Source organism: Petromyzon marinus, chromosome 14 (genome assembly GCF_048934315.1).
Source record: "Petromyzon marinus isolate PM22_M1 ecotype Great Lakes invasive population chromosome 14, UKy_Petmar_22M1.pri1.0, whole genome shotgun sequence".
Lineage (NCBI taxonomy): Eukaryota > Metazoa > Chordata > Hyperoartia > Petromyzontiformes > Petromyzontidae > Petromyzon > Petromyzon marinus.
Genome location: NC_133680.1, coordinates 12,533,553 through 12,556,493, shown reverse-complemented (window position 1 = coordinate 12,556,493; position 22,941 = coordinate 12,533,553). Strand labels below are relative to the sequence as shown.

The following is a 22,941-nucleotide window of genomic DNA, read 5'->3' as shown; positions in this document are numbered from 1 at the left end:
GAGTATACAGTAATTGCATATTTATGGACACCAATACCATAACGGTGGTTGTACTGCGGATGTTCCTATCACCTCCCCCCCCCCCGTCATAGCAATGTAGAATTTCCTACACTGCCACAGCATCAATAATGTAGATAGGCAGCACTCCATGCTAGTTTGAGCAAAGTTTATATCCCGTGTACACGTGGCATACTCGTGTAGCCAATATGATGTACAAATACGTTGCTGTTAAATATGGACAGTCTTGCAAAAAATAGTAAACATCCATGTCAAGCCACCGCTGGATGAAGGAATCTCCATGGCATGTTGCTCATGGAGGTTATTTGACCCATACCTCACCAGGTGGTGGCATGCGAGACTGGTTCACGCCGTCACTGGTTGTAGCTAACGGCAGTGAGCCAGTTGATGCGAGATGTGATGTTAGCTAAGTGGTTTGGGCTTGTGCAAAAAGGTGGCTTTAAAAAACACAAATGACCGGACATAATTTCAGTCCCACAAAATTACCAGTGAGATGCACTTTTAAAGTTATCTGCGAGATTGACACCAAACATTTCCATTGAATTACCATAATAATAAAAAAAGGTTTAACCATCATAGCTGTTTCAATTAAAACTGTAAATGAAGTAAATATTATATTCTTGGTTCTTTCGGTAAAGTCACGTAGAAGGGAAATAATAAAATAATAAAAATATAAAACAATAAAATTCTCACGACGTTTCGACTGCAACACAAGCAATCATCAGGTGTGAAAACCACAGCAAGAAAATTAGAAAAAAGTGGCGTTTTTTTTAACGTTAGCACCACGGAGAGCGATTTGGCAGTTATTCAGATGGACGAGTCCATTTATGTTTGGAAAAGAGGGGGGAGACGAAAATAATGGATGCATATATTCATATCAAATTTAGGTCAATATATCGAATAACAATAAAACTATTCAACGTTATTTTTGCTATAATAATTTTCGGACACCCTGTATATTACGTAGAGGGTTTAATCCTGACGTAGAGCCCGTAGAGATTCGCTACAATGGATCGCAGTGCTTCGTGTAGCGGCCACCGGATGATCTATATCAAATACGGGCGGGACAATTAGCTGCATTCACGGTTTACAAGCGAAGCCTCATCCGTGCATATCGTATTTAGCCAAGTGCTAACAGCAAGTCTAATGTTCTCGTATAAAATCACACTTCAAGTTAAAGCCTTGTAACAGTTGACAACTCCCTATTTTCACAGCATAGGCATGCTCACCTTGTTTCAACGTAATGTAAGCAACTTCAACCCCAATGCTGTTCATCTAAAATCATTGACATATCTAAAATATGTGGGCCCCTGAAATATATATTTTTATATATACGGTATATCTATAAAACATGTACATTAATTATACAAAACATATACCACATAGAATAACTTTTTAAAGTTAAGTAATTCATGTCTTTTTATGTAATTTAAATAACAATGTTAGAATGTTACAGTGACAAATTGTATGCTGTGTGCTCATATCATGGATTAAATAATATATTTTTTAAAATATTGCACCACTTCCAAATATAAAAGTGTGACACCTTGAAATGCAAGCCATGGAAAATGCGAGTAAAACTGTAATGCTTGTAATGAAATACTTGCCGCTATATCTTATTAATGCAAATAACATATTCCGGGATCTTAGCGAAGGCATACCACTGCATACCTAAAATAAACATCAGCAGTAGTTCATTAAGCCGGGCGCTTTGTTTCAAGGTGATTGCAAGCAGTCTTTCAGCTCCTAAATTGCCACATTTCCAAACGAGGTCGTTGTGCATTCTGAATATGACATTTGATATATTAATTAAAACAATGCAAACGAAAGCAATAGCTGGGACAGATGCATTGCAATCCTGAACAGAACAGCCAAAACTGCATATTTAACAATTATTTTTAGAATTCATAATCATACTCTAACAAGAAATGCACAACACACAATCAATGGGATGGCTGCAAGCCCATCCATACATTCCCCAAATAGTTTATCGAAATGCAAGTGAAAGGTTCAAAGTGACATCACAATGTAGAAAATTGGCCAATTAAAATATAAAAATCGAAATCGAGTAAATAATGTGGAGGACTCACGATTCTAGTTAATTTCAAAAGAAACTCAAAACAACGTTGCCAACTAAAAATGTGAAGACTTACAAATGACAGCGATCGACCGGCAACCGCAGACGCACAATGTATCAACAAATGCCGGGGGGGGGGGACCCCGACAAAAGTCTCCTTTCAAAATGTCCGTTGTTTATTCACCACAGTTCGCCAAATACAATAGCCGACGCTCTTTCCTGTCCGAAACCCCTCCTGCTAATTTTGGCATTGACCAGGAATCAGAGGGGGGTGGGAAACCTCGAACAAAACTCCTGGGCTAGCAGCCGCCCGCCGCCTTCTTGAATATATTGAACCCTGAGCAGTCTTTAAACTGGGCTTCGCTCAAAGCCCCTTCTGAGCGATGATGTTTAGTGGCAGCGTTCTGGTGAAACAAGTCTCAAATAAACCAACAGAAAAAAATTATCTTCAATGAGGTAGACTACCCCCAAACAAAATCGCCAGTCACCTGCAGATGGGCTCTTATCTTAATCAGGCCATCCATGGTGGCCGTAACATCTCAAAGCTCATGTTGATGCGTATTTTATAGCTATTTATTACGAGAGGTAATGCTATTCGTGTTTATTTTTATGACAGTATGTTTTAACAACCTTGAGGTCGACCTCTAATGGTGGAGTCGGCAATCACCAACACTTCAGGGATCATCAGGGTCTGATCAATGTGTGTGACGATGGCAGAGATGACAAAGAAGTTGATGGTGGGGAGGTGATGGATAAGGACATGCCAGTGACAACCAGCACAGTAATCAGCATGTGGGTGACAGTGTCTGATGAAGGTGGTCACTGCTATTACTCCATCCGCAGTGTCTCGTGAAGATCGACTCCCTACATCAGGTCTGGTCCTGGCCGCATCCCCCCTTCATGAACCCACTCACACCGGACCATCGGTGGTCAAGTTTGGTAAATTAACTCACCAGGAATCGACATGGGAGGGCCTTCATGCAGCAGTGGTTTGACGTTGGATTAACAATTCACTGCAAAGTAATAATTATACTCTTCTGGGAATCGTTGCAGCCGTGCAATTTAATACGTACAATTAAATATGTTTCAGAGTGGAGTTGGAGGCTCAGTGGTCAGAGCCCGCAGCGGCATTGCTAATGTGAGTTAGACACCCATCTGGTGGACATTGTACGGCAAGTTTTCTTTGCCTATTCTGGTTATCACCACTGGTTACTTTTAAACATTTTCACATCGTTCCCTCTATCCATATACTAACTTTTATTTTATATTAATTGTCGCTGACAAATGGTCTCACTAAATAACACAACATAAATATTTTGGAATCTGCTCTGCAGTGGAATTACTCCCATAGGTCACCTTTCCAGACTATCCTTTAACAAATGTACTTATCACAATGGTAAATACCGAACCGGGGTAGGAAAGGTTAAAAGGAAACAGCTATTGTCACGTCTCATGATTGAACTAGAGTCCATAAATACGTAAACACACTGTAAATATCAATTGGAGGAGTAACATCGCAGTAAATATGGAACCGTTGGGCCAAAGTTGGCCAACAGTTTTAACCTCATACCAACGTTGGCCCAACGTTGGCATGTTTGCTGGGATGGTATTCAGATGCATTTGTACACCTGTGCCATCGTGCTGATAAATTACTTGGACCAGCAGGGCTATGCCCAACACTCCTGGGAAGAATCAGAATGGGAATATTTATTTACAGGAGGAATCCGATGAGCTATACGTAAAATGATTTCTTTACCTTGCCTATACTTTGCGTAATTGTCGTGTTTATGTATTGTTTGATGTTGTAAGGTTCTGACCTGCCCCTACTGGACATCTGTTGAAAAAAACGCTTTATAGCTCATCGGATTTCTCCTGTATAAATACGTATTCTAATTCAGATGTTACAACTTAATGTCTGGGGTTCTTGAGTCATTAAATGGGGTTGGCTATAAGCTGATGAATCGCTTTGGTTTTGATGGGCAGTTGTTGACCACGTGCTGAATAGCTCTGCTATACTCTCACAGGTGGAGGCTCTCTTTTACCCCCCCCCCTCCCTACTCGTGTCGATGAGCGAATCGCCTGCGCGATATCCGAATTTCGACGATTTACTGTGGTCCACGGTTTGCGTGCGGGGAAGCGGGGAAGCCAGCAAGGCATTCGGTGGGGCATAGATCATGAGGTCTTTGTTGCTCACATGTAAGGCCGTAATTATAATATATTAGGGGGGACACATCCCCCCCAATATTCAAATATGCACAAAATGTCCCCCCACACATATATTGCTATAAAATAAAATAGATTTCTGTTTATATAATTGTGGTTATGGTTGTACTTTATTAATCCCTAATCCCTGCCATTACATACAATGAAACAAGAAAAGGTAAAAAAGAAAAAACAGCAATGTAATACAATACACTATTAGACATTGTCAAAAATAAAATAAAAAGTCCATCCTATGTTAGTTATTTTTTTTTATATATTTTAGGCAGGAAATTAGTTTTAAAATTTAGATTTTTTTCTGGGGGGGGGGGACTCCCAGACCCCCTGGAAGATTTGGTGCCCCCCAATCTTGACTCCATGACTACGGCCTTGCTCACTTGTGTGTCACCCCACCGCTCCGTTCACACTGCGCTCAGCGTTTTGAGTCACTGACCACGACGCTGGGGATGGGATTGCAGACGAATAACGGGAGGGGCAGTTCGCGATCACCGTGAATCGGCAGTCCGGGGGTGTTCGACGTCGCCCGGTCGCATTCCCTTCGTCGATGCGGGGGGTTGCTCGACTACACGAGCGAGGAGCCGCGGTGTGGGCGATGATTCTGAGAGATGCCGCCACGGCTGCATGCCCCGGGGGGCAGGGGCGGGAGGCTTTCGTTACCGGGCGTTGCGACTCGACGCTGGCCGCGTGGTGTACGCGGCCCACGGAGGACACCGTGGAGAAGCGGGTGTAGCCCGTCCGCCCTGTCCCTCTCCTCATGAATACTTTCGAGGAGGTGGGGGAGGGGGGAACCACAACGACGATGAGTGGAGACTCTGCGTTGTCTTCTGTCCTCCGGAGAAGGGGGCGACTCCACAACAGGAGCACGGGAAGCCATTCTCGGTGGTAGTCGATTAAGGTCTTTTTTTGGTCAATTGTGTGTCCCCCCTCCCACCATTCCGCACGCACTGTGCACTGGGGGTGTGTGAAACGGCGAAACTTTATTTCGGTAAAGTCACGTAGGTATAAAATAAAAAATAAATCACGTTTCGGGCACAACACAAGCGTCCGTCATCGAAAGCATGCTTTCCCACCTGATGACGGACGCTTGTGTTGGGCCCGAAACGTCGTGATTTATTTTTTTATTTTATACCTACGTGACTTTACCGAAAGAACCAAAGCGTATGGATTCCTGCAGTCACGAAAGCTTCAAATCAAGATTCAAAAGTCTTCTTCAGGAGGGGCAAATTGCGTCTCAACGATAGCGATTAGAGACACCCTCCACGTCACAACACCGCAGCTGTATTCCGCAGGCACCAAAGTCCGCCCAAATCTCAATCTGGGACGTGCCTCTTACTCTGTTGTGGGGGGCTCGGGTCCAATCTCTGATCACCATTGCATTAACTCAGACTTACAATAAAAAAAAACAACGCACTTAGTTACCCGTAGCTGTGCAAAACTTATTTATTCGGTTCCCATAGACTACGGAGCGCACAATTATACGCTCACACCGGCTACACCAGCGTGCGGAGCCGAGTTTGTGGGACGGTTTGTCATCGATCTAAATTTTGGCGATTCGTCATCCGGAGATGTTCTCAAAAAGTGGCAAAGGGGGGCTCATCCAGTTCTCTGCACGGTTGCATGTAAAAGCACTCTTGAGTTGCTCCGGACATAAAGGAAGTGCTATGGAAAACAAATTTACTACAATAATCGTGGCATCTTTGCGTGCCGAAATAGAGGTATTTCTATCATGTGATGACACGTAATGATGGAAAAAGAGCTTCATAGCTCATCGGATTCCTCCAGGATAAATATCTGAAATAGCCACGATGTGGCTTTTGATGATATACGTTGGACCTTGCACGACTTGGATCCAGTCCATTGACAGCTTCGTCAGCAGCTTCCAGGGCATCTCTCCAGAGCCTTATTGAATCTCCACAATCAATCATTTCATGAAGTTCCACGATCTCCGCGGAGTGCTTCTCAATCGCTGCCGTGATGGAATCAATCTTCTTTTGGGGCAAGATGAAGTAGCAGATTTCAGGGCCGCTGTCTCAGCCACGTAATCCTGATGGAACTGCTCCCGCGTCTGTTGTGGTTTGCAGATTTTACCCAGCATAAGGGATTCATTCTGAAAAATGTAACTTTGAGAATAACTCGAGGTGACCGTATTGCTTTGCAAAGGATTTATAAGACACTAGCTTGGTAAGTACCCGGCGTTGCCTGGGTAAAAAATATATTTCAAAACTTCTATTAAAAACCTAACATATACATACACAGATACTAAGGTATTGTGAAAGCCCGGTGGGCCGTTTGTCCATTTCTCCACCAACAAAATTATAAGAGGCTTGCACAAGTCCAAAAAGCTATAGAAAGTGGGGGGTAAATAGTTGATCTAAAAGGTTTCCGAAAATTGTCGACCCCCCCCCCCTCAAAAAATATATTTACCCTCACGTAGGTATATATACCTACATACAACAGAGTAAGTAGTATCTCTTGCCTCTGTAGTAGTATCTACTGACTGTTCAATAGTATTTACTGACTGTAGTAACTACTGACCGAAGTAGTATCTACTGGCCCTATAGCAGTATCTACCGACTCGATAGTAGTAACAACTAACTCTATAGTAATAATAGGGTTTTTTTCCCTTTTCTCTGTCAACAAAACTGAAACGTTCTTACAAGGATTCATGTCTGCATTAACCACAATACCTGCAGTCAAAATGCAAACAAAAACCATACTATGATAATATATTGGCATTGTCCTTGAAACTGATTGGTCCACACCAAGGGACGGGTTTCTTTTGAGCCTCGACCCCATTGGTCCTCGACCAGATGACGCCAAAAGGCGTCACACAGCTCAAAGACAATGCACTATCAAAGTAATGAGGGCTCCGGGTGAGCATCTACATCATTAGATCTCCTTTGCCAGTACCAAAATGTAATAATACTATTTAATCGCTATAATTTTAGTTAGTACCGACCCTATAATAGCAAGTGCACACATTGGGGTGGAGGGGGAGAGAAGAGGACGTGACACTTTGATGAATTTACCTCAGCGTAGCGTGTAATTTTTTAGCATTTTGAACGCGAATGAGAAATGGCCCCCACCCTCCGGCGTCTGTGCGTTGCCAGGGGCAACTCGTGTCCGTGCGTTGCCAGGGGCAACTCGTGTCGGCGTTTCGCGCATGCGCAGCAGCGATCCGGTCAGCAAATAAATAAATAAATAGGAATCGCACTAAATCGTTAAATAAACCACTTTCAAGTTTAGGGATGGGAAAACGAAATAGTCTATTCCCACCGCGGGGCCCGGGGCGTGTCGCCCGGCAAAAAATTTTCTACGCGAACCCCGCGGTCCGAGAGCCAAATCTCCCGCAAGCGAGCGTACGCAGACGGACAGACAAAAATGCCTTTTATATGTTAGATTTACAGCAACGTGACATGTAAAACGGTGATGTGGGCAAATTAGGGCAAAGGCCGTGATTTGGGCCTCACGCTAATAGTGAAGGGGGTAGAGTTTAACAAATACAATAATGTAAAATTATGTTTAAATCTAAAACTAAACAAAAATGAAGGGTTATATGAAAGACGTTTAGATTGGAACAAACTTGCCTTGAATTGGTCTGAGAGGATAAAACTTAATTGGACCACGACACCGGAATTCTTTACCACGGTGTTCTTTAAGGATCTATTTTATTCAACCACGTCTTTGAATTCTTTAGATGTGTAAATGAGCAACTCGTTTTCTCTCTGCCTATATGCTGAGAAAACTCGCTTGGCTTGCTGTTGGTTGCTGTGCCGAGACCATCAATTCAAGACAACCGAGAGCCTTTTATCTCGGCTGTCCAGTGACTTGAAACCCAGGCTCACTGCTGTGATGTGAGAAACAGCCCCTCGAGCTACCTAGCCAACTCCAATGAGAATTGTTTAGCCGTGCTCTATACTGAGAAGTTTCACAATGATGGACACACATCCCCAATGGACGAAGCTTAAATGTGCTCAGAGCAGATGGTCTGAGCTTGGATCAATGCCACAAATCGATACGATGTAATGAATGTGTCATTAAGCCCACACCATTTGGATAACCCTGCACATTTCACGAAATTACTCGGTAACATATTGCACGAGCGGACAATATCTTAAAAGGATATGCAGATAAAAGGGGGCAAATATATTTAATTATTTTTTTAAACTTGCAATTTTGTATGCACGCGGTTTTTACAAGCCAAGCGGCCCATCAACTCTGTGCTACGCCAGTCGGATCAATGTACATCAATGGCTTTTACACCTGCCAGCTATACAGTACTAGCTTGAAAAGCACAGAATCGTATTTAGATTAACAGCCGTCACATCATGCGTATCTATATAATTGGGACAGATAGTAAATATCTCAAATATAGAAATTTAATAAAAAATAATTGATTAAAGCGAGGTTTTTTTTTTACAAGACTAATGTGTCACGGCGATACGTTTTCTTGGTAAAGTCTGCAGCTAAATTATCAATACGCAGTCGATCACTGTAAAGTGGTCGATAAAGACTTTGTGACATATTTCTCAAGAAGTTGTCTACAGCGTGGGATTTTTCAGAACCCAAATTACAAACGAGAACATTCTTGGCAAATTTGCACCATGACGCAGGCGCAGTAGTCCAATTGTTCGAATGACATCACCGCCAGATTCATTCACGTCCACTATGTAGTGCATGGTGAATACACCTGCAATACTGTTTTTTTTCGGTAAAGTCACGTAGGTAAAAAAATATAAAATAAATGAAAAACAACTAAATTTAGAGTATGAATCCTTGCAGTCACGAAAACTTCAAATCTAGAACACCTGCTATATTAAGCAGGGCGGGTCGTCAGATTCAAACTGCAAAATTCTCACAAATGGCCCACATCACTGCCCCGTATTATGGTCCCATTAAGGTTAGGGTTGAGGGGCTTACCCCAGAGACGGGGGGAGGGGGAAAAGTTCCACGCTGGCAAGAATTTTTAATGAGTTGTTCCTTAAGTGCCCGACACAGGACAGATTTTAAAGGTCACCGAATTGGAGTGTATACTGGTGATGAATTACGACAACCAGGTTTAACGTAAGTATACTAACACCTTGTACTCACCATGGCACAGGACGTTCTATTGCATTTTCCAGTCGTATCCCTCCAACAATAATTTTGAGCCCAACTGTGCGGCCTAATCAGTTAAGTTCATTTCCAATAGTACATTTTTACTGGTTGATACAAAAGTTGTTTCATACGATCTACGTTGTTTCTTTTATCCTTTTAGAGGGAATTAACAGGTAGAATAATACGGCAGACAAAAGAAAACTAACGTTATGGCGTAGGTGTGAATGACGATATTTCAAATGAGACAGCGACGAAACAATGGGTTCACACATTGTACTAAAATGCTCATTTATTCGAAAATGTAACTGGCAAATTGAAAACACACAACTTAAACGAAGAGTTCTGCTTTCCAGCCATGGGCTCAGCTCTGCCCATCGGCCGAGCCCTGAAAGATCTTGGCGAGAAGCTCGCGGTTGGACTTGCTCTCCTGCGCGATTCTGCTCGCTTTCTGCTTGGAGCGTTGGACCTTCTTGGAGGAGGCCGTCGCAGCCACGGCCGCCCTCTTTTTCTTCTGCTCCTGGATCTCCCCCTCCGTCCTGCGCTGCCGGAAGCCCCACATGGGTTCCTCCTCAGCCTCCCCCGCGGCCTGCCCCTCGGTTGCCCCACCGTCTCGAGCGGCGGCGGTGGCGGCCTGCTTCTTGCGTCGCTCGGCTAGGCGCCCGAGCGTGGCGCTGCGCTCCACGTTGGCGACATAGAAGCCCGTCTCCTTCTTGGCCTGCGCGATCTCCGTGCGCAGCCGCTGGTTGCGCACCGTGCGCTCGTATGCCAGCCGCTCGCTCAGGTGCGCCCAACGGAAGCGGTGCAGATACTGCGGGCGAGATGAGAGAGAGAGGGTATGTATGTTAAACTTATTTCGTAACGTACGTAGTCAACCGTGCTAGCTAAACACAAAAAAGCAATTCAAAATAAATTAGCTTTTAATCTAGAAAAATAAAAACTCAAAAACGGGTGATGTGGAGAGAGCAGGAGGGGCTTGACGTGGGGTGGCGCGTTTGTGTATATGATGCCTTGCCACCGCGACCCCTGGTGGTGTCCCAGACCCCCTTGACAGGGTCTCCATGTCCAATTGTGTCTCGTCTCTGCATGCAGTTTCTCTGTTTCTCTGGATGCGGTGTCCCTGTCTTCTATTTTCCCATGCATTGTCCCTGTGTCCTGATCTCCTCCTAAAGTGTCTCTAGATTCACAGCATCCCCCCTCGTACTTATCTCGATCATTACTGTCTGCTTCCCCTGTAGTGTTGCTATCTCTTAATGCTTCATTGCTCTCCATGCAGACTTCTCTCCCTCTCAACCTTCAGCTGTGTTGCAGTGTCCCTGTCTCCTCCTGCAGTCGTCTCCCCCTAGCGTCCATCTCCCAATGTAATGTTCCCTCTCGTGCATTCAGTTATGTAATCCCTCTTTAAAAAGCCTCTGCTTCCCCCTTCATCGTCTTCCTCTGCCACCAATGTGTCCCAGTCTCTTCATAGTGTTCCTGTACCCACCCACTTCCCACTGCTAGAATCTACATTGCTACGTCTCTCAGTGCTGTCCTAGTTTATCCGTGTCCTGTCTGTATCTCCCTCTGCAATTTATGTACCTGCTCCGCACGTATGGCACAACATATTCCTGCTATTGTTCCTGTCCACACCTCCCTCCATCTGCTACCGTCACCAGCATCCCTACATCCCTCAGTACTGCGGAAATGTACCTCTGTAGTTTCCCTGGAATTAACTGCAGTATAGCCATTCTTGTCTGTCGTGTCCCTCATACCACCTGCAGTGTCTACTTCGACAGTGTTCCTGTCCCTGCCTACTTCCCACTGCCATCATCTACACCCTTGAGTGCTGTCTCAGAATGCCCCGTGATGTGTTCCATTGTTCCCAGGCAGTGGCTGTTTCGCTAAAGTCTTGTCTCGTTTCCCCATGCTCTGCCTGTGCCACAAGTAACCAATAATTGTAGCGGCACAACAAAGAGAGCAATGACATAACTTGACACATTTATATTATTTTATACAGTGCAATGCACTTGCACTCTGATTGTCCAAAGGCTTTCATTCATTCTAAAAATAACGATTTAAACTATTATTAATCCGAACTAATTTATTTTACCCGGTCAGGCCCACCGAGCTATATAGAGACTTGCCACAAATGATAGCTCAATGAAGTGGCCTTTAACATGGAAATGTATAGCAGGCTAATACTCTAACAGTATGTTTGCCAATGTGGAGGGAAAAAAACGGAGAACCTGGACAAAAATCCACCCGACCATGGGAAGAACATGCAAACTTAAAATAGACAGCAGGTGTCAGGGTTGGGATCGAACACACGACCTCCTGTATACCAGGCAAATTAGTTAACATCTCACCACCGTCGCACCCCTTTAATAACAACTTAAATAATTAACTTTGCTCCCAAATCCACTCACACAAAACACAGCACTTCATTGTAACTAAAAATCTGCACAAGCCACAATTGATTCAGTATTGAAAAAATGTGGAAGTCAACGGGAGTCAAGTATGGTAAGAATAGCTTCCTACAAATTTCTGGGTTTTTCAGATTGAAACGTGTCAGTTAACAAGCAAGGGAGTTCAACTGCTGCAATAAAAATCTGTCGCATGACTTTTGGTAATCCTTGAAATCAATTTACCTTCAAACAGTGGTCTAAACGTGCCAGTATATGACGGTACGCTATTTGGGCACTTCTCGGACCACCAAACGTATACACCAGCACTGTTCAGAACGGTTCCTATTCTCCTATACATCTCCGCAGACAGGAAGGGCCATGAACATGGCCTGCAGGACGAACAGGTTTCATTCCGGGACTGCCTTCAACTACACATCACCCCTTATAGTAACCACTCATATCAGGCTTTTGTACGACCCATCACATATCAAGCACTATCTCGGACCCTTCCTATTTCCCCCCCTTGCAATGGCTCCCACTCTACCCGCGTCTCGTTACAGCGATCGCCACCTTAAGGCTCCACAGGTCGTCGTAGAAGCGGCTGCGCTTGCGCGTCGTGATGCGGTTGTTGTTAAGCATGATGGCCGCGAGCTTGGCTTTTCTCTTGTCCACGAACTCCACCCAGCCCTCCGTGTAGCTGCGTGCGTTGGAGCGCGAGATCTTCTTCCGCGCCTTCCTCCTGTGTTTGTCTGGGGTTAGGGGGCGGCGGCGGAGAGTGGGGGAGGAAATAACAGTCAAGGTTCTTTCTATTTGCCCATTTTTCCAGCGACACTGCCTTGGCGTAACGGCTTGCACACTGGACTTGCTGGTTCGATTGGGTCTCCCAGCAGTATCTATGTTGAATTTCTTTCACACCGTACATAGCCAACTGTGATAGCCGGAGGAGTTCTTTTTGGCATAAATTGGTACATGCCACGGTTAGGCTGATCGGCAAGGTTGTGTGTCGTGGGGTGAAGTATGGGTAAACCCAGACATATGGCCAGCATGTAAGAGTAGGCCAAAATATTCTCTAGAATGGCTCTCTGGAGCTTCCTCGAGTGCAGACTCGTATGCCAGTAGTGAAGTGGGCATGTAGAGTCAAGCAGGCCGGCTGTGAGAATATAGCACCTAGTTCACAAATGGAAGGCTACAATTTATAACCAGGGCTGGGGACCAAAGAGGCACCTCATTCCTCCTGGACCAATGTAACATTTTTTGGGAAGTCAACAGTAGTAGTCCTACATGGTAAGTCCTCGTAACGCATTTTCGCTATAACACGGTTCTTCCACTCGAGAACACTTTTCGCACAACGTGAAACATGTCTATTATAACGCGGCTTCGTTAAGTGAGACACGCCTGTACCGAATTAAATTCAGTATGCCTTACTCAATACTACAAGGCATTCCTATACGCTCTCAAGGTGAAAAAAGTCATAATAGTATATTTTAGTCTTCAGTGCAATGCCAGGCAGAATGGATGACCAGGTGGAGACCATCAACTGACTATACTTGGGTACCTGTTTTAATTGAGGGTGGTTGCCTGCAACTAAACCCAAGCAGAATTAAGCTGCACCAGCTCAAGTACAACCCGTGATGCATAGCTCTGCTGTCGCAAGACATCCTGGAATAGGAAAAAAACCCGATATAACTGTGCAGATACAAACAACGGTTTATACACTGTTGAAGACATATACAACCACACACGTGGTTATAATTTAACATTTAATTACCACCAACAAAACCCAGGTTTTCAGCCAGGCGGCGGCACTGGCAGGGTACTTGGCTCACAAATGTTGGAGATCAGGAGCTCAACCAATATTTTCCTCTGCAGTAGATAAAATAAGTACCACTGTGTGGAAAGTTAACATTGGTTGTGCTGTAGAGAGAATTGTCCCTGCCATTAAAATGTGGAATTCATTCCCGTTGGCTACGGGCCACCAATGAAGACGAGCACTGCCAGATGCAGGTTTGAGCAGGGAGACGGTGTGACTTTGCAGGATGCCGGTATAAGCTTGACATGCAGCTGAAACTCCCTTTGAAATGCTTCTCACAAAGCTCACGGATGTACGTTGTAGACAAGTGACAGTCAAAGCCCTGGTGTGTGCATGCTAATTGGCACACGGCTCAATTTCCCTTTGAAAACCATCCAGAGCATGTTCCCTGCTGGCCAAGTCCTGCAATTAGTTCAATTTGTCCCTGTGAAAATGCCTTTGTAGAGACGTCTTCAAACATTTTGCTAAAACCCAAGACACACACACACACATCTCTTAATCATTCACCTCCATTAAGAAGATCCACAGGTTTTTGTTGGCAGGATAATACATTTTACGTTTACAAAGTGCTTCACACCCCGCTGTTCTACAACCATATTTAGCTGGCATATGGCATATTGGCATGCACTTCTGACGTTTAATTTTCACTTCTGCTATTTAATTTTCACGAACAAATCAGTCAATCAACTAGGCAGTGCTGTGGCAGACTGCTAATTTTTGCACCAGAAGACGATTGCTTGTGTTGCGATCGAAACGTCGTGATTTTTTTTATTTTTTTTATATCTACGTGACTTTACCGAAAGACCCAAACAGTATGAATTCCTGGAGTCACCAAAGCTTTAAGTCATGATTCAGACTGCTAAACTTAAGAATTGGAAGGTGGCATGTCAAATATTGGTCACAAGTCAACTAAGATAGTGATGCCTATGAGTTTGCCAAAACAGTAGTCAATTTGCTTCAAGTCAACACCATCCATAATATAGTTTTTTTGGGGGGTTAGATCGCATAAATATGAATGTGTCGTTAATCCCGCTACCATCCGACACAGCCAATTAGTAAGGTTTGTCACGTAAATAGAATATGCCAATTCGTTACTAGTACAGCACACTGGTGTGTTGGAGAGCAAATCCACAACATTTACAATCTGAGTAGGACGTTTCACCAGTAATTACAACTCGCTTTATCAGGCGACAGCCATATTTGTGGAAAAATCCTCGTTTTCGTTCCTTAAATAGAGTAGATGTGATGACGTCACTTGAGGCCTTCTTGTGCGAAGGGGGGGGGGATAATGAATGCATATAAATGACAATGGGTATCCATTGCTGGTTGGGTTATTCATATGGTTATCAATATACATTATGCTTGCACAATGACAAACCTTACTAAATGGCTGTGTCGGGTGTTGGCGGGTTTAATAATACATTTATATTTACGCGATCTAACATAAAAAAAAAACCCTATATTATGGATACTGGTCGCGAAAACCTACGTGTTAAGTCAACACCAGTTGTCCTTTGGAGAGACTTGAACCTCCAACAAAGAATGTTAATTTCTACCACTGTTTTAGGACCTCCAACAGAAATGGGCACTGCCCCACACTTGTTTGCGAATCGAAATAACTTGACGTGTTGAGCTATTGCATTAATTAGCACAATAGCTAACAGAGCTGCAATAGCTTACAGATATACAATAGGACCAACACCTCGGCCGTGGCAGATCACTGTTATAATTCAGTGGCTCACATGACATTGACTTCTCCAAGACAGAGGTTCTCTGCAAGCCATCTGGCTACCATGAGAGATTCGTTCATGAGGCTATCCACATATACAAACACAGAGACAATTTCAACCGAGAAGATGGATTCTGGCTTAGCAATCATTGGAAGGATTTGATAAACCATTTCGGGTTTTAATTGATTGTTCACGTTTACGGTGGCTTTCAGACCGCATCCATTATTTTCGTCTCCCCCCTCCTCTTTTCCGAACATAGATGGACTCGTCCATCTGAATAACTGCCTAATCGCTCTCCGTGATGTAAAAAAAACGCCACTTTTTCCATATTTTCTTGCTGTGGTTTTCACACCTGATGATGATTGCTTGTGTTGCAGTCGAAACGTCGTGATAATTTTATTGTTTTATATTTTAATTATTGTTTCCCTTCTATGTGACTTTACTGAAAGAACCAAGAATATGAGATACAAAAGCTTACAGAGATACAATAGCTTACAGAGACACAATAGTTTACAGAGACACAATAGCTTACAGAGCTATTGATCTTTATTTGAAGCTTTCGTGACTGCAGGAATCCATACTCCATGGTTCTTTCGGTAAAGTCACGTAGGTAGAAATATTTTATAATATATTTTTTACGAAAGATAATTCTCACCTTGTTACTTTACAATGTATTTCATTAATATGAAGCTGTGCCACATGCCTCACTGCTCAACATCTTGCAGCAGTGAATACAAGCAAAGAGTAGAGCTATTGATGTCCTATTTTTGCTTGTATTCACTGCTGCAAGATGTTGAGCAGTGAGGCATGTGGCACAGCTTCATATTAATGAAATACATTGTAAAGTAACAAGGTGAGAATTATTATTAGTAAAAAATATATCATGAAACGGATGTTATTTAAACTTCCCGGGGTCAACTGAGTCCAAGTACATGGAACAGTGCGGTCAATATCACCACCCCCTTGTATGCTGCGAGTCGTCTCAACAAGTGCTCATCAATAGCACCTCCCCCCAGACTCAAAGCAGCATCTTGGTCTGTGTATGTGTCATTCTCACACAGATTAACCAGGTGAGCTTCTGGATGGTACAGTATTAACGTTTTGGCTTCAAAGGTGTGGGTCATACGTAGTTTTCTCTTGGAAGTGGGGTCCACGTTTTGCAAGTGAGAACATGTTCGCACAGTTCAAAAACACAGCTTCAAAGCCCTGAGATGAGTTCAATTATTTCGTACGTTCAGCATGTTTTGTAGAAACAACGCCTACGGATAAGGCTCCTAGCACCTGGGTCTGTCCCTTTAACTCCTGTGGGTGAGCCTTCTGCACGATGAATACACTCATCTAGGTTTCATCCAGATGAGATTGCACGAGAAGCTCAAATACCTGAAAGCCCTGGTGCGAGCCCCACTAGTGGGCTTCCGCTTAAGGGTGTGGGCTTCCGCTTAAGGGTATGTGTTTGGCCGGGTCATGTTATCATTTGTAATTAGTTAACTACAGCCCATAATCAATTCACTGCTGGATGAAGGTCTCCCCTAGCCGTTTGACCTTAATTCAGCACATTGGTCAGAGCATGTTTGTGAAGGGTGGGTCACGATAACGAATCTCGTCCATACGACGACTTTAATAGAAAACACGCTCGACACACCTTCCACACTTATCAAATACTAGTCATGCACACTCACGTGCTGCATTCAACACAACGCCCAACACACTCCTTTAATACGGCACTCTCAGACTCTCATTTCCTTACGAAGAGCAACGCAACGTTACGAGGCTTGCTTTATAACTATAAATAGATTTGCACGAACCAAGTTGTAATCAGAGATGGTTTATCATGCTGGAGGTAATTTGATAAATGTTGTGTGTCACGTTACCAGCCAGATGGCACGGGCGATTAGTCTGTTGCTTTTTATGGTGCTGAACAATTGTGATGTATATTCTTTGGGTCTTTCGGTAAAGCCACGTAGATAGAAAAAAGAATCAAAATAATAACAATATCACTACGTTTAGATCGCAAAACAAGCAATCGTCTTCAGGTGAAAAAAGAGGGGTAAATCTGCCAAGGCAGGCTGTTTATAAAGGTTTAGAGATGGGCGGGGCAGATAATGCCAATGTGGGGGTGGCCATTGTATTGTGAGAGATTAGCATGTCAATGTAAGACAGCGCAGTGGCCACATGGAGGTGGAAACGAATGGCAAGCCGCCATTTACTAACACAGCTAACGGTGGCTGTGTTTGTGAATGTAACTCAGAGTCGAAAATAACTGCTAGGTAGGCTAGGAACATCACAGCCAGTTATGACCTAAACTGGTTAATAACGTCCTTTCAATGATTGCTCAGTTTGTACCCATCTTCTTGGTTGAAATTGTGTCCGTGTTTATACATCTGGATGGCTTCATGAACGAATCTTTGCTGATAGCCAGTGGGTTTGCAGAGTACCTTCGTCTTGGCAAAATCAATTTTGCGTGTGCCCACAGCATTAAAATAATGATCAGCCACGGCTGAGGTATTGATCCTACCGTGTTTCAGATCTGCCTTATGTTTATGAACTTGGTCCGAGACATGTCACTTAGTTTCCCCAATGTAACTGCTTCCACATACAGCTTAGTTTGTAGACACCAGGCTATTGCATGTCGGGGATCGCATCCTTCACAGAAGGGATCAAATCACGAATGTTATGTCCTGTGTTGAATGTTAGTAAATGGCGGATTGCCATTCTTTTCCACCTCCATGTGGACACTGCGATCTTACATTGACATGCTAATCTCTCACAATACAATGGTCACCCCCCACAGCTCCGTAGTACCTCCCCCACATTGGCGTTCGCTGCCCCGCCCATCTTTAAACCATTTATAAACAGCTGTCTGATTGGTGTAGACCTACTGCAGGTTACAGAGACCTCTCCTACATTAACATTAGCTGCCCCGCCCATCTTTAAACCTTTATAAACAGCATGCCTCGGCAGATTTCCCTCTTTTTTCACCTGAAGACGATTGCTTGTGTTGCGATCGAAACGTTGTGATAGTGTTATTATTTTGATTATTTTTTCTATCTAAGTGGCGTTACCAAAAGACCCAAAAAATATGAATTCCTGCAGTCACAAAAGCTTTAAGTCAAGATTTTATTGTGGTGTAGAAACTGTCATGCGCAGTTTTTGTTTACCCTCTTGGTGAGAGAAAGAATGTATCAGGAGGCGTGGGAGACTGCAGCAAGCATGGGCACTAATTGTCCAAGCTCTGGGATCCGTTATTGGGGGTATAGAGGTCGTGCGTCCTATCCCGACCATGATGCCTGTATATTTGGAGTTTGCATGTTATCCCCGTGGTTGCATGAATTTTTATCTGGGTCCTCCGGTTTTTCCCTCCACATTTATAAACATGTGTTTAGAATATTTGGCTGCTATACAATTCCACATAAGCCACTCCATTGGGCTATAATTTGCGGCCAGGTTGCTTCTGAAAAATAGCTATATATCTCAGTGGGTCTTACCTGGTAAAATAAAAATATATATAGTTTAGTAGTTTAATATTTGGATGTTTGGTCAACTTACACTGACATATCTGGCCGAGTACAGTTAGATATGTAAGATGGAAGTTAAATGCCGCATCAACAACTGAAAATTGGTAACTTTGCCGACTTTTTTTTATTTTTACTCGAGCCCACGTTCAATTTGCCATCAAAGATACGCGTCGTGTCCTCTTCGAACAATTTCTTCGCAAACTTGCTGTTGTTAAAGGCCTTAGTTTTTCAATATTTATCCTGAGCGTCACTTTGCAGCCTTCTTCATCAAGTCCTTCTAACACCAGTACGGTTAGATCATCGAAAATAATGAAGGTTCGGCATCCAAGGAACAGAACACATCTGTGAGGAATGTCCACAGAGCGATGAAATCGCCTCGTGCGTGGGTGCTGGGTGGATCGTTGCAATCATTAGGTTGTGGTGGATTGGGGAGGCCTTCGTCCAGCAGTAGATTGACCATGGCTAATGATGACTTTCACTAAAAGGTGACGCAACTGCTGCAGAACTGGCGTGATGTGTTCATGAGTGCGTTACTCTGCAACCTGGTGGGGCAGATGCATTTTGAAACAGTGGCAGTGTGTGAAAAATTTATCTAGGAAATCAATGATAAATTGTGTGCATTGGGCTACCACAAGACATAACAAATGCATTGAGTATTTTCTGTAAAATTAGTATTAAGGCATCAACTGCGGGCAATTTTACTCATGTGAATTCCAGTGATTCAGAAAGAATCTCAGAAACGTTTTGAGCAGGAGAACGTTGTTTACTATCACACCCGAGGTTATGAGAGAACAGTTTAGGGTGACCAGCACAATGGCCATGAATGTAGTCGGCCCACTTTTCAAGGTTTATTTTTTATACCATGAGACACTTCACAATTAGGAGGGTAAATTCTCAAGAGTTCAACTTAATAGAGATTTGTTTAACACGTAGGCTTTCGTGACCAATATCATCCATAAGAGGTTTTTTTGGGTTAGGTCGTGTAAACGACACATTTATATATTTACACGATCTAACCCAAAAAACCTCTATTATGGTTAATAGAGATTTCGCAACATCCTTTCATGGACTTCAAATATACAAGCTTAGATTTTGTGGTGAAAAGAAAACAGTCCTCTTCTTTGGTTCTTTCGGTAAAGTCACGTAGAATGAGAATAAAATAATAAATTGATAAAATAAAATAACACAATAATATTCTCACGACGTTTCGGCCACAACACAAGCGGCCTTCATCAGGTGAAGGGGGCGAGACTGTCTGGTAGGACAGCGCTGGAGTGAGAGAGCCACGTTCAGATCATGGCTTTTAAGCTGTGTGAGAGGAACAAAGAGCCTTGACAAAGGAATTAGCATATAATTTAGCATTGAAATGGCTGAATGATTAGCTTGTGACTGGTCACAGAAATAGCTATGTTAAAAGTTAAAGCATACACATCCGCAGAGGCACCCATTGTTAAAAGGAATTAGCATAGAATTTAGCATTGAAATAGCTAAGTTAAGGAATACACATCCGCAGAGGCACCCCTTGACAATGGAATTAGCATAGAATTTAGCATTGAAATAGCTGAGTGATTCGCTTGTAACTGCTACAGAAATAGCTACGTTGAAGTCAGAGCATACACATTCACCGAGGCACTTAGTACAAATCAAACAGGAGAATTTAGCATTGAAATAACTAGGCAAATTTAGCATTGAAATAACTGAGTGATTTGCTAGTGACTGGTCACAGAAATGACTACACATCTGAGCTATTCACAGTACTATATAGTGAACCAATAAAAACTAAAATATAAATTACCTTCATGTTATCAATAAACTCTATATTCTCCAATCAGCTAAGCTACCAACAATAAGTCGTTATATATCACAATGCTATATGGCGAAAAAATGGGTGGATTCTTACCCTCAAATTTCCGCACCACGGAAATGTGTTCCGACCAGGAACACATTACCAGTGAACTTCTACATACCAGGCGACGTAGTTAACATCTCGACACTGTAGCGCCCTGACATTTCTTGCTCATGTCACCGCCAGTGGAAGGTCTCCACCATAGGAAGCTCTCGAGAGCCCCTCTATGAAGATATTCTACCTACTCTTCCACTCTGGCCAGACGTCTAGGAAGTGCTCAGGGTTACCACCACTTTACCCCACCACACATGATCTTGTGATGGATTAACTCCAGGAATTGGAAATTAATTTTAATAGAAAAGGAGCATGTAGTTCGTGGACAAAAATGTGTAAATTATCGAGAAAATTATTAGCCTTGAATCATTGGAAATTTAAACACTGGCTTAATGAATAGTATTTTACGATGCCATATCAAGCATGAGCCTGTATTTTGGAGCCACCTGCTGATTGAACACGTGCTAGTGCAACGATGCTCTTGAGCTGAGGACGAGAGTGAGTGCCGGTAAAAATCCACGTCTTTGTACAAGCGTCTCTTTTAACCAGGAAAACGTTGGAAGACAACGATTTGCGTTTAAGGCACTGTGCTCTATATTGTTTTGCAATTTAGGTTTTTTCATATTTTGTACGACAAGCAACCCAGATACTGTTGTGTAAGGAGGAAACATCGCGGTTGTCTCTTCATTAAGATAAGACAAGTCTGTGATTTAGTGCTCAAAAGATGTTGATCACTTGTTTACAGTCCTGAACCAGTGGTGGAATATCCACATTCCTATGGCGGGAGTGTGGGGAGTCTATCGAGAGGATCATTATTGACGTCTCCACAATTTGATACTTGTGGTATCGACCCCATAAGGATATGGAAGTGGTTGTGATGATGAAGTCGTGGTGGAAGTAGTTGGGGTAATATCAGTTGTGGAAGTGGTTGTCGTGATGGAAGTAGTTGTGATGGGAGTGATGGTGTAAGTAGTTGAAGTGATGGTCGTGGTTGTAGTGATGGTCGTGATGGTAGTCGTGGTGCTTCGTGTTTGTAGAAGTGGTTGTGGTGTTGATGGTATTGGTGGTTGTTGATGATGGAATGGGTGATAGCGGTGATATGTTAATGATGATATACAGTACAGAAGTAGTGATGTTACAGAATTATGGTAGTAGTTGTTGTTCCAGTTGTTGACGTTATACAGTACAGTATTATCAGCTTAATTATGCTAAATTCAACTATGTTGATATGTAGATGGTGTCAATAAAGATGTTGGTGGTGGTGAAAGACATGTCGATGGTCTGAATCATGGCGGTGGAAATGTTGACGTTGTGGACGTTTATCCAACTAAACTTATTCGCGCCGACGTGACCGACGAGAGCGAGTTTTGGTGTTAACGACAGTGACGATGCTCGTGACTCGTACCCTCTGGCTGCAGGAATATTCTCCCCAGCTCGCCGTGACGGCTCAGCAGCTGGCGCACGTGTTTGACGCGCAGGCGGGGCGGGATGCGGCTCAGGTAGATGACTCCGGGCACCACGGGCCTCGCAGAGGGCTGCCCTGCCCCACCAACCCCATCGTCGTCCCCATCGTCGTCACCATCAACCCCAACGTCGTCACCATCAACCCCATCGTCACCAACCGGGCCGCTCTCCCTGGACTCAGCCTCCTCCGCCTCGGCCATGCGAGCTCCACGTGTGGGTGACGGTGGGAGGGGACTCGGTGAACATTTGACCCCGCGAGTATACATTTGACCCCGCGAGGTCAAACGGAAGGTGCGCGACGCCGGCCGCGGGGCGGAAAGGACAAACAACAAACTAAACGCAACAAGAACGACAACGACGACGACAAAGCGGTGCTACGGAAACGAGCGTGCAATCTCGAACATGAGTTTAAAGGTGCATCGCTCTCGTTGGCTTCCCTTAATAGCGCGTGGAGGGGGAAGCCGCCATCTTGAGTAAGGAGAGGGTCGGGGGAGAGACTCCCACGAATGCGCGGAGATGACGTCATCAAGCGACGACGGGAGGGGGGTTGAGGCCACGGCCCTGCTGCTTCCTCACCCAAGATGGCTGCCATGCTCATAAGTTGGGAGACCCCCCCCACTCCCCGGGTCCCCCCCCCACCCCGCCCGGGCCCCGCCCCCCCGATTCACATGAGTGGCGAGTGGCCGTCTGGACCCCAGGGTCGTCGGTAAACCTGCGGCTCTTTAAAGG

The 22,941-nt window shown here is 44.0% G+C and overlaps 1 protein-coding gene across 1 annotated transcript; it reads right to left on the bottom strand.

The window, feature by feature from the left end:
* Nucleotides 1–9,671: 9,671 nt before the first annotated feature.
* ABT1 (activator of basal transcription 1) lies at nt 9,672–22,598 on the bottom strand. Its single transcript, XM_032954039.2, has 3 exons — nt 22,154–22,598; nt 12,364–12,542; nt 9,672–10,220 (listed from the first exon to the last, which is right to left on the bottom strand). Exons 1-3 carry the CDS (start codon nt 22,476–22,478, stop codon nt 9,774–9,776), a joined length of 951 nt encoding a protein of 316 aa, XP_032809930.1. The 5' UTR covers nt 22,479–22,598; the 3' UTR covers nt 9,672–9,773.
* Between the last annotated feature and the right edge of the window lie 343 nt (nt 22,599–22,941).